This window comes from Hemitrygon akajei, chromosome 2 (assembly GCF_048418815.1).
Source record: "Hemitrygon akajei chromosome 2, sHemAka1.3, whole genome shotgun sequence".
In the NCBI taxonomy this organism is placed as follows: domain Eukaryota; kingdom Metazoa; phylum Chordata; class Chondrichthyes; order Myliobatiformes; family Dasyatidae; genus Hemitrygon; species Hemitrygon akajei.
In genome coordinates, this window is record NC_133125.1 from 58311195 (window position 1) to 58323869 (window position 12675).

At 39.5% G+C, this 12675-nt stretch overlaps 1 protein-coding gene across 4 annotated transcripts in view; it reads left to right on the forward strand.

Moving 5' to 3' along the window:
* Nucleotides 1–12675, forward strand: part of elavl2 (ELAV like neuron-specific RNA binding protein 2) — an 85081-nt gene that overhangs the window by 33305 nt on the left and 39101 nt on the right. For all 4 annotated transcript variants that reach the window (XM_073072602.1, XM_073072593.1, XM_073072611.1 and 1 more), the window contains one exon: nt 7840–7943. In XM_073072602.1, coding sequence (XP_072928703.1) covers nt 7840–7943 — 104 coding nt within the window. The remainder of the gene's footprint in view (nt 1–7839; nt 7944–12675) is intronic.

The following is a 12675-nucleotide window of genomic DNA, read 5'->3' on the forward strand; positions in this document are numbered from 1 at the left end:
CTGCAAGGTAGAAATCTTAAAAGGAAATTTGGAAGTGTTCTTACCAAATCTAAGCTTCAACATGACTTTAATACTTCAGCTTATCACTGGAATGGCACAGTTAATTTTAAATTCACTGCTTTTGATTTAATCCATGTCTTCAGATTGTGCGGTTAGTCAGAAGTGGATTTACTGCACATTATTTTTATTTCAAGGAGGTTTCAAAAGAAAAGGAAGCATGATTTGCAATTGGTATTAGGAAGTCAATGTGAACAGATTTGGGGGGGGGGGGTGGAGTGAGAGAACAAAAAAACAGCTGTACAGCAGAAGGCTTCTGATTCTGTTGCTTGGTTGGTCCAGCCAGAAAGCAAGGTTACATTTATTTGCTGCTGTAGTAGCCATTTTGTGGATGCCTTTAAAGCCTGACGCAAGGTGCTATATTGCTATCTAATATGTGCCTTGTGCTGTGAATGACTGTTGGTATTGTGTTTTGTACCTTAGCCCCAGAGGAACACAGTTTCATTTGGTTGTATTCATTGCTGAATGACAATTAAATTTGAGCTTGAACATGGTTGCCAGTGTGTCTGGTCAAGAACTTGCCATCCATTGCCTAGCTTTTGCTGAAGTGCGCATTTACCAGTTACTTCAGTAATGTGAATGGCAGTGATTCATAATTAGACGAGTTGCTACATTAAGGCTTTCATTTGGGGTAAACTTAAAACTTGCAGGTACTGGCAATGGGAATGAAAGACATGGGTCTGTGGGAAGAGAAAAGGAGATAACCAGTACTTTAGAAATGTTGACGTTATTTTCTTCGATCTACCTCTGCCTGACATGAGCACTCCCAGCACTTGCTATTTGGGTTTTTTCACGTTGTTCTTAGTCCTATTGGCACATCTGTCCTCAAGTTCTTGAGCTTCTAAGCTTGGTTTTTATGCTTTTTTTTTCTGGCTCCTAAATAAACTTTTTTCCGAGTGCAGCTGGAACTGTTTTCCTGTTGCAGATTTGAATGTAGTATTTTAAGCTTGTATTTCTTAGAGCCCTTTCAATGTTGATAGCTTTTCAGTGTAATCCGTCTATATTGATATCTTGTTGCTGCCCTTCGGAGGCAAGAGAAATGTTTCTATTATTTCAGCATTTGTGTCGATTAATTTTAGTTGGAATTATATGAAAGCAAGCTGCACTGAATTTTGCACTGACTCCTAGATGCTGCATTTTAAGGATGTATTTGCCCTGGAAAGGTTGTATGGTAACTTCCTCATGAATTATGCTGGTTTAGATGGATGAGATGCTGCCTGAACAGATGTTCCCGTGTGGGGAAATCTGAGGCTAAGATCTTGAAAGGTGCTCAGAAATTTTGTGTACGTGTGGGAATTGTCGATTAGAATAAATGGAACATTTAGATTGAAATGTTTAGGAATGAAAGTGGGAAGTAGTTCATGTAAAGGATGGTACAGCTGTAGAACATTGCCCTTGCTTCTCTCCTCCCAGGGAAAAAAAATGGAGGTGATCTCAGTTTTAATAACTTGATGTTTGAAAGGATGTTGATTCATTGCTGATGGATGTGCTTGAAATATAGGTCTGACGTGGTGTCTAAAGCAGAACAACCTTGATGGTTTAGTTGATCCATCATAATCAACTCAGTTTGGCCTCCTGAACCAGCTGCACAACTTGCTTGGTTGCATCAAAGCTATAGCTTTCCCTCGACTACTTTCAAAACAATCAAGGACAGACATTAGATACTCTCCTGTGCATGAGAAAATCTGCAATGCAGATGCTGGAAATCCAAAGCAACATACAAAATGCTGGAGGAACTCAGCAGGGATATTGGGAGGCCGAGCACCTATGCTTTGTCTGCCGGAAAAAGCGTGTTCTCTCTGTAGCCACCTATTTCAATTCCACTTCCCATTCCTATTCCAACATGTCAGTTCTACTGTTGTGATGAGGCCACACTCTGGTTAGAGGAGCAACATTTTGTATTCTGTCTGGGTAGCCTCCAACCTGATGGCATGAACTTCAATTTCTTGAACTTCCAGTAACTGCGTGACCACTCCTCTCTTCACTATTCCTCATTCCTGCTTTATCCTTACCTTATCTCCTTACTTGCCCATCACCTCCCTCTGGTACTCCTCTCCCTTTTTTTCCATGGTCTTTCATCCTCTCCTATCAGATTTCCCCTCCTCTATCCCATTATCTCCTTCACCAATCAACTTCCCAGCTCTTCACTGTTTCCCCTCTCCAGTTCCATCAACCACCTGTCACCTTGTACTGCTTCCTCCCCTCCTCCATCTTACTGACTTCTCCCCTTCCTTTCCAGTCCTGAAAAAGGGTCTCAGCCCAAAATGTTGACTCTTTAGACCTGCTGAGTTCCTCCAGCATTTCGTGTGAGATGCTTTCCTGTGATGCACCTTGAATGACTTTTAGAGTTTGTCACACTTAACTGTAGAACAGCTGGATTGCAGTAGCAGAAGCAGTAGACATTTCTGTCCCTTGTGCCAACTCTACCGTTTAGTAATACTGTGGCACCTCTTTTAATTCACCCATTTTGCATGTCCCTTGATTTCCGTAGCATCCAAAAATATGCTCATCTGTCTGGTTTTATTTGATGACTGATACCCCATCTGCCTCTTGTTATAAAATTTAAGATTTCTTACCCTCTGTTCAGATATTTCTTCATGTATTTTGACTAATGAAGCCTTTTTTTTTTGCAACAGAGTCCAGTTCTTTAAGACTTAGTAACGAGAAAGCCAGAGGTAAATAAGCCAGTCCTCATTGGAGGATCAGAGGTGGAAAGGATCAGTAACTTTAAATTCCTCTTTTTTAAAAATAAAATGTTGGAGGACCTGTCCTGGGCCTGGCATGTAAGTGCAGTTATGAAGAAAGCACAGTAGTGCTTCTAATTAGGGGTTTGTGAAGATTCAGCATATTTTCTTATGTCAGTATATAGGAGAGAGATTGAAAATCTGAGTGGTGCCATAACAGTTTCTCTTAATGTCAGCAAGGCCAAGGAGCTGATTATTGACTTCAAGAGGAGGAAACCAGAGGTCCATGAACCCGTCCTCATCAGAGGAGCAGAGATGGAGAGGATCAGCAACTTTGAATTCTGTTCAAGGGCATCACTGCCCTTGAATGGAAAATCCTACAAAAAGTAGTGGATACAGCCCAGTCCATCATTGGGTAAAGCCCTCCCTCCCCACCATTGAGCACATCTATACGAAGCGTTGTCGCAGGAAAGCAGTATCCATCATTAGGGAACCACAACAACTAGGATATTAAGAGCAAAAGGATAGTAAGGGATAAAATTGGTCCTCTTGAAGATTAGAATGGCCGGCTATGTATGCAACCAAAAAAAATGGGGGAGGTCTTGAATGGTTTTTTTTGCATCTGTGTTTACTAAGGAAACTGGCATGGAGTCAATGGAAATAAGACAACCAAGTAGTGAGGTCATGGAACTTATACAGATTGAAGAGAAGGAGTCGCTTGCTATCTTAAGGCAAATCAGAGTAGATAAATCCCCAGGACCTGACAGACCTTGAAGGAGACTAGTGTTGAAATTGCAGGGGCTTTGGCAGATGTATTTAAAATGTCCGTATCTACAGGTGAGGTGCTGGAGGATTGGAGGATATATACTGTTGTTCCATTGTTTAAAAAAGGCTCTAAAAGTAATCTGGTAAGTTTGACGTCAGTGTAGGTAAATTTATTGGAAGGAGTACTAAGAGATAAGATCTACAAGTACTTGGATAGACAGGGACTTGTTAGGGGGGATCAACATGGCTTTCTGCGTGGTAGGTCATGTTTAACAAATCTATTAGTTTTTTGAGGAGGTTACCAGGAAAGTGGATGAAGGGAAGGCAGTGGATGTTGTCTACGTGAACTTTAGTAAAGCCGTTGACAAGGTCCTGCACAGGAGGTTAGTTAGGAAGATTCAGTCGCTAGGTGTACATGGTGAGGTAGTAAATTGGATTAGACATTGGCTCAATGGGAGAAGTCAGAGTGGCAGTGGAGGATTGCTTCTCTGAGTGGAGGCCTGTGACTAGTGATGTGCCACAGGGATCAGTGCTGGGTCCAATTATTTGTCATCTATATCAATAATGTGGTAAATTGGATCAGCAAATATGCTGATGATACAAAGATTGGAAGTGTAGTGGACAATGAGGAAGGTCTTCAAAGGTTGCAGAGGGATTTGGACCAGCTGGAAAAATGGGCTGACAAAATGGCAGATGGAGTTTAATACAGACAAGTGTGAGGTATTGCACTTTGGAAGGAAAAACCAAGGTAGAACATACAAGGTAACTGGTAGGGCGCTGAGGAGTGCAGTAGATCTGGGAATACAGATACAAAATTCCCTAAAAGTGGTGTCACAGGTAGAGTTGTAAAGAGAGCTTTTGGTACATTAGCCTTTATAAATCAAAGTATTGAGTATAAGAGTTGGAATGTTATGGTGAGGTTGTATAAGGCATTGAGGCCGAATTTGGAGTATTGTATGCAGTTTTGGTCACTGAATTATAGGAAGGATATTAATATGGTTGAAAGAGTGCAGGGAAGGTTTACAAGGATGTTGCAGGGACTTGAGAAACTGAGTTACAGAGAAAGGTTGAATAGGTTAGGACTTCATTCCCTGGAGTGTAGAAGAATGAGGGGAGATTTGATAGAGGTATATAAAATCATGATGGGTATGGATAGTGAGTGAATGCAAGCAGGCTTTTTCCACTGAGGCTAGGGTAGGAAAAAACCAGAGGACATGGGTTAAGGGTGAAGGGGGAAAAGTTTAAAGGGAACATTGAGGGGGGGGCGACTTCACACAGAGTGGTGGGAGTGTGGAATGAGCTGCCAGATGAAGTGGTAAATGTGGGCTCACTTTTAACATTTAAGAAAAACTTGGAAAGGTACATGGATGAGAGGTGTATGGAGGGATATGGTCCAGGTGCAGGTCACTGGGACTACTAGGCAGAAAAATGGCTCAGCACAGCCAAGAAGGGGCCTGTTTCTGTGCTGTAATGTTCTGTGGTTCTATGGACATGCTCTCTTTTTTGCTGCTACCATCAGGAAGGTGGTACAGGAGCCGCAGGACTCACACCGGCAGATTCAGGAACATTTATTAGCCTTCAACCATCAGGCTCTTGAACTGAAGGGGATAACTTCACTTGCCTCATCATTAAAATGTTCCCAAAGCCTATGGGCTCACTTTCAAGGACTTGTCATCTCCATATTCTTAATATTTACTGCTCATTTATTTATTTTTGTATTCGCACAGTTGGTTGTCTTGTTCATACTGGTTGAACACCCAAGTTGGTGTGGTGTTTCATTGATTCTATTATGGTTGGCATTCTATTATGGATTTATTGAGTATGCCCACAAAGTGAATCTCAGGGTTGTATATGGTAACATATATGTACTGTGATAATAAATTTACTTTGAACTTTGTTCTGGAACATCACAGCCAGGGAAAATGTCTGCTTTTGTATCTAGAGCAACACACACAAGATGTGTTGCAGGTCAGGCAGCATCTTTGGAGAATAAATAGTTGACATTTCATACCAATACTTATAATCAGCCCTCTTTATTCTCCACCATAGATGCTGCCTAACTTGAGTTCCACCAGTAACTGTGTGTGTTGCTCAATATTTCCGGCATCTGTTGAATCTCTTATTTAGCTTTTGTATCTATCCTGTTAAATCCAGTAGGAATTTTGTTTTGTGTGATTATATTTTTAAGCAAGCATGTTTATTTGTATAGCATTTTTCAAACACGACTGTTCAAAGTGCTTTACATAGAATAAGATATAGAAATGAAACATTTATTTCAGACAGTATACAAGAGAATATAATCACCCAAAAACAGATATAATAGAGTTTACAGTGCAGGAGATTCTAATTAAAAGCTATAGTGAAAAGTTTTACGTCTCTTTTAAAGAGAGCTGGAAGTTGGGGCAGACTTCTGATCCTCTGGAAGGTTATTCCAGATATGTGGAGCCTCGTAGCTAAAAGCAGCTTTATCGTGTTTAGTTTTGAACTTGGGGACAGTAAGAAGATCTACCCCAGACGACCTGTGAGCTCGGGAAGATTTGTTATGCAGTAAGAGATGAGATGTATTTTGGCCCTAGATCGTTCAGTCCTTTAAAAACCAATAGTAATGTTTTAAAGTCAATCCTCTGGACAGGAAGCCACTGTAGAGATCTGAGAACTGAAGTGATGTGTTCTATTTTCTCGGTCTTAGTGAGGACTCTAGCAGCAGCGTTCTGAACGAGCTGCGGCTGTCTGAGAGATTTTTTTGTACAGATACCTGTGATAACTCCATTACAGTAGTTAAGCCTAACAAAAGTAAATGCATGGATGAGTTTTTCTAGATCATGCTGACACATAGGCCCTTTAAATCTTGCTATATTTTTAAAATGGTGGTAGGCTGACTTTGTAATCGTCTTGATGTGGCAGTTAAAATTTAAGTCTGAGTCCCATCACAACACAAAGGTTTCTGGCTTGGTTTGTGGTCTGTAACAACGTGGATAGTAAGTGAGCACTGACTGTTAACCATTTTTTTTGGTACCAAAAACAATTATTTGTCCAGCACTCTTTGCCCTATATGCCAGGTGAAATTATGGTGTATTATGGTGAAAGCAATAATTTTGAACAAAGCCAATCTATACCTTTTAACAAAAATCACACAGCTCTTTTCCACTCAAAAGATATAATTCAACCATTAAGCTGTTTTCAAACATCAATGTTTAATATTTCATTCAAAGACAGTGAAATAGCTGGTCATGATAAAAAGAGAAGAGAATGGACTCTTCTTCTGTTCAGAATTCATACTTTATATCTATTGTGATTTTGGAGAATAAAAAGTATTTGATCCAGAGTACTTCTCAAGTACATGGAGAAAAGTATAGAAGGTTGATTTTTAAGATTAATCAGTTTTAAGTTTTTAAAGCTATTCTGGATTGTGTTGGTGTTTATTGCAATGAAGATACAGTGACTGTAACACAATAGTAATATACCTGCTAAGGAAATTGAGAGTTAATATCTTGTTTGAGAATTAATCGTATTTAAGGACAGAAGGATATCTTCCATCTGAAAACATTAATGTCATAAGACAATGTGAAAAGATATCAGAGTTTATGCCAGATCTGTGATCAATCCCATTGTCCTATTTCCCTGTTGTCCATTATCTTATTTAATTTTCCTCCTATGTCAGGAATACAGAAATCAGTTAACACACCGACACTTCTATGGCATGTGAGAAACCTCAGTTGCAGGGCCATTGTGCAAACTCAATGCAGAAGATCAGGATTAAACCTGTGTGCTAGAGCTACCATGTTATCATCAAATCAATGCTTTTTATTTAGGATAATAAAACAAAATTCTGGAAATAATTAGATCAGGCAGAGGCTATTGGAAGTGAGTGAGATTTTTATTCAATGAACATTAGAAATGGTACGATCATCAAATGGTTTTGTAACAGATTTATAACATTTGCAGTTTTTTTAGCAATTAATAGTGAATTCTAATTTACATTTTTATATTGAAATTTTGAATTCGTTCTGAAACATCCTTTAGAATTGGGATTCTGAATCAAAATCAGAACTCTAGATATTAATCCTTTGTGAAAACTGTTTAAATTGCTATAAGCAACTGATGTTTTGGTTAAAAACTTGTCTCAATTTGAGATGCACTTAATGGGTAACTGTTGCCTTCATCCAGGGAAAGTTTAGGGTTGGCAGTAATTGTTAGTGACATCCATGACCCAGCCTTAAAGAAGCAATCAAAGTCCAGTGCAAGAAGAAGCTTTGATATGACCAGCCATTTTCTATAAGACTACAACATTGAATTGGCCATGGATTCATAATTGACTTGTTCTTTCCTCCAGGTCAGAGCCTTGGTTATGGGTTTGTAAACTATGTGGATCCGAAGGATGCTGAAAAAGCCATCAACACGTTAAATGGTTTGAGACTCCAAACCAAAACGATCAAGGTAAATTTGTGAAACTAAGACTTGGCATCTTGTATTGAGTGCTTTACTAAATTAAATTTTCAGTCAACTTAAATCAGGGGTTCTTAGCCTTGTTTTAATGCCATAGACAAATACCATTAAGCAAGGTGTCCATGGCACCTAGGTTGGGAACCCCTGACTTAAATATTTGGGGTATTGATAGGTTTTATATGCATGCTTTTCCTTTGCTATAACCAGTACACAGTATGTTAGTAGTTTCTGAAGCTATTAGCGGAAAGGCACCTTCAAATGATTTCCTCACTAAAATCCTACTTGGTATTAGTGTGTGTATATACAAGTAAAATGTGATTTAACTTTCAACCATCAAATCCTGTCTAACATCCACTCTGTAGTTTAGTATTACAAGATCCATAATATTATGATATAAGATAATACTACGGATCTTGTATGTTTTAGAATAGTGATCGATCATACAATTGCATAATCCCAGAGCTTGTAGCATCGAGGTTTCTGTGAAAGAACTGCTTTGCTCTTTAAAAAGCATTTTGGACTCTCGGGATGTAAGATTAATAAATTAAGGAGCTATCCTGCAGGAAAGGTTAGGATACTGAAATGTGAGGGCTTGCCTGACTATTTGCTATTCTTTCAGGTGACCAGATGACCTTATTGAGCAAACCAATTTGTACTGCAAAGTTGTCTTGTGGCCAGATGGATGACAGGTTGTCTGATAGAGCCAAATTATTATAAACTGGTGCTGACACCGGACTTCATGCTGGACAGACTTTCTCTCCCGGTAGCGAAGAGTGCTGTAGTAGTTTTGTTGCATTGGCCTTGACAAAGGTCACCCCAGTAGATTGAAAATGGAAGCATTTTTAAAAAAAAAAATGCTCAGGTTCATCATTTTGACATAATTTGGGATTCCAAACAGGAATTGTTATCTTGCTATTTGACAAGTCCTGGAGTCTTAATTCTTAAAATTTTGTCCAACCTTTACCTCCATTGCTACAATCTAAAGTTAATTCTGTTCTAGATCTAAATGTACAGTTCAAATGCCTGCTAGTTTCCCTTATTCTCAAGTTTTCTTGTATGGGTCAGATTGTATTGAAATGTGTGGTTATGGCTATTTGAAATGAGAAAGAAAACATTTCCAATACAATTCTAAATTCTCATGGGGAATGCAGTGAGCAGAATAGTAAAACCAGAGAAATATCTACAGTAGAAATAAAATGTTGACATGGTAGACTTGATAAAGGGTCTTGTCCTGAAATATTGACTTTATTAATTCCCATAGATTCTGCCTGACCCGCTGAGTTCTTCCATTTTGTGTGTGTTGCTGTGGATTTCAGCATCTGCAGAATCGCTTGTGTTTAAATGTCTTCAGCGCCTGTTTCTTCTCCTGTCATCAACTGATTCAAATGGTTTATCTCTTAATTCTGAGTCTAGTGTCATCGTTGTACGACACTTATGTTACTCTACGTTATTGATTTCTTTGATTCTGCTAACTAGGTTCTGCACTACATTACTGGAGCATAGATATACTGATTTGTTATCTTTGAAGATGTTGTTGATCCTGCCATCAACTTGAATTGGTTCTCCTTTTTCACCTGCTGATGACTATTGAGAGTAAAGGCTCCTTTTGTTATTGAGTGTACCTGTGCAGGCAGGCAGTGGGCAGCAGTCTCAGCTGCTGACTCTGTCTGCCCAGAATGTTGTCATTTTGGGAGAAGTTATCTTTAGTGTAAAGGTAAGTTGCTTTCTTTGGTGCTAGGGTAGAGGAAATGATTTATAGTGTGTTTTAGGATTAGTAAATGAAATGATAGAAATATCAAAGCCCCCTCCTTGCACAAGCAGCAGCAAAAACATCAGTTTACCCCCCCCCACACACACACACGTGCACGCACACACCATGCAAGCAACAACAGAAGCCCGAAAGAGTCTTTTATCCAGAGTCCATCAGAACTACAGTCCACAAATCAGCACTTTGGTATCTGATCGGCTCTGTCTCCACCAGCGAAGGAGGGAGAGGGTGCTCCTGCGGCAATGAGAGCGGGACCAGTACTTTGCTGCTCCAATGTTACAATCTTCTGCGTCACTTCTCCAAGTCCCCTGAAATTCTGTTCAGAAAGCCAGTTGCCCTATACAGATCTTCGGTTTTGTTTAGTCTTAACTACCTTCAGCATTAGTGATTCAAGTCAAATACAAGGTATTGTAAAATACTGAATATTGTACTATCTAATGTAAAATCATATCACTGCTCAAATGTATCCCTTGAACAGTGAACCTGGTCGAACAGCCATTTGACCGCATGGAAGTTAAATGTGTTAAACGGTAACTAACAAAGCTAAGTACTCTACTGCCCTATTCAACAACATTCACTCACAGCATTTACCAGAATGAAAAGATTGGATTGTACTGTTTAATATAACTCTGCTCCCATTTCCCTCAAGTATAAAACCCAGTTAACATTTAACATTTCAAATGGTTAGTATTTAGAAGAAATTTGTTTTTTGACTATTAGATATAACATCTCCTGCTTCTGTTCCATCTGGGTTTATGCCAGGTTTCCTGTGATTTCCAGCAACTACTGCTGAAAAGAGGGAGGGTTTTGTAAAGTGTGATGGTCTTTATTCTAATCTTCATGTACAGTAAATATTGAAGATGTGACTGTTTTAGAGAGAAAATAAAAATGACACTATTTAAGCACTAAAGCACTGGTACTTACTGTCTGTCATGCCGTTGGCATTTAGGGCAGAAGGAAAGATCCTCCATCTTGGTTGCACACAGATTAGAAGGATCTTTCATTGTTGTTTCCATAACTGTCTTTTTATTAAACCAGTCCAGGTTGTTAGCCCTGAACTGAATCCCCAAGCCAGGAGTATCAGTGGACCACTTTTCGTCTGGCCTTTACTGTTTAGCATTGATGACCCTACCAAGAGTCAAAATGCAGGGTCCTGACTCTAGCCAACATTGCACTCTGGCTCAAAAGTCTTCAAATTTGTGGAGCTCTTGGAGGACCAGTGCTAGGCAAATAATGTAACTTCAGCTGGCTCTCTAGCAATTATCTCAGAGTTGTTACAGCAGTGTGCTGTTACTTGAGACTGTACTGGGATTAGCAGTTTTATATACTCTTAGTCAATGGTTTCCGAGCTAAAACTGGGGTGATATATTTGCTGTAAACAGTTCTGAATGGCCTATTTATCTTAAAATGGACAGATAAGTCTTTGCTATCGATGAGTTTAAGTATTTGTGTAATTTCCCTTTATTTTGTTTAGCCATGTTGAAGTTTGATTGGCATTCAACTATACTCATGAATGCAGCCAAATGAAAGTATTCCTCTCGGGTCCAAGGTGTTAAACACACAGCACATAAAGTACATATTACAATAGTAGAAGAACATGAAGTCACAAAAAAATAATATTTTTAGCTCGTGTCCCCAGTTGTCACTCCTGTAGATTGATGATGTGCTTGAGGCACTATCTTGATGCCACGTTTCTGTGAGAACTAGCACCCAGCAATAATCTGGTGCTAGTGTAGCCACAGTCAAACACCAGTCCAGCTTGTCTTCCACTGAGCAAACCCTGGAGGGCAGCACTGATGGAAGGGGGCCAACCCCCAACCTAGCACTCACTGCATTTCTGCTCTCTAAAACTCCCTGCACCATCTCCTCCCTTGGCGGTGCACCCTGCATCATGGGTGCCCGATCTGCGCAGCAGTCGAGGCTGCACAGCTCCCCCACCATCGGTCTTGCCAGTGAACCAGACCTGCAGTATGCTACATTACCAATATCCAACAGGGTCTTGCGATCACAAGAAAAACATTCAAAGCAATCATGTTGCTGTGAGCAGGCTTACTGGTTTTACACCCTGTGGTTATCAGTGGGCAAAGTTTTTGCCAAACAGTGAAAATGTACTGTAGGTTGGTGTTGAGTCTGTCTTAAATACATAAATGTGTTTACAGATTGAACATACTTTTACCTTGCCTGTGCAATGCTTCAGTGTTCTACTTGAACTTAAAATTTGAGATCTGTTTTTGTAGTGTACTGTATGCATCAAGATTAATTGGGGATTTAATTTCACTTTAGAGAACTAGAATGGCATTTATTGAAGATTCTTTTTTGTGGAAGAGTTGTAGACTAGAGGGGGTGATGAGAGTAAGACCATGATAAGCCAGTAGTGCAGGGTAATGATGAACTAACATTGGTGGTTATTCTAGTTTTAATTCATCAATTTCTGAGATTTTTTTTGGTGGGATGAGGGATGCCGAAACCTGAACACTTAGTAATTTTATTTTGTTTCAATAAGCTGTGATTAGGTAATGTCCTGCCTTGTAACTGCTAATTTTTTTTGTGGGGGGAGGGGGGAATTCTTAAGTAGTTACTGTGTCTCGAGGGAAATATTCAAATAGCAAATAAAGTGGATTCTGATTAATCGGTTAATCAAGGCTGCCACATATATTTGGGAAAATTTATGAACAAAAACTAATTGAGAAAATAGCTGGGATCCTTTTTGTTTGGGACACTGTGCTGCTTAATTGGAGCAGGAGATTGTTGCTAAAGAGTTTCTAACTGATGTTAGTCGCATGTGCTTGTGTGGCTGTTAGACACTACTATGCTTAGAGCAAGCAATTTTTAAATTGTGTCAGTTGCATGTTTGTATTCAAAAAGCAGTGAGTTTCGTCACTTTGTTGTCAAGAAATAGTAAGACAATTCAGAACTGTTGTACTGACTGCGGTTTCAAGTATTCGGATTTGGAGA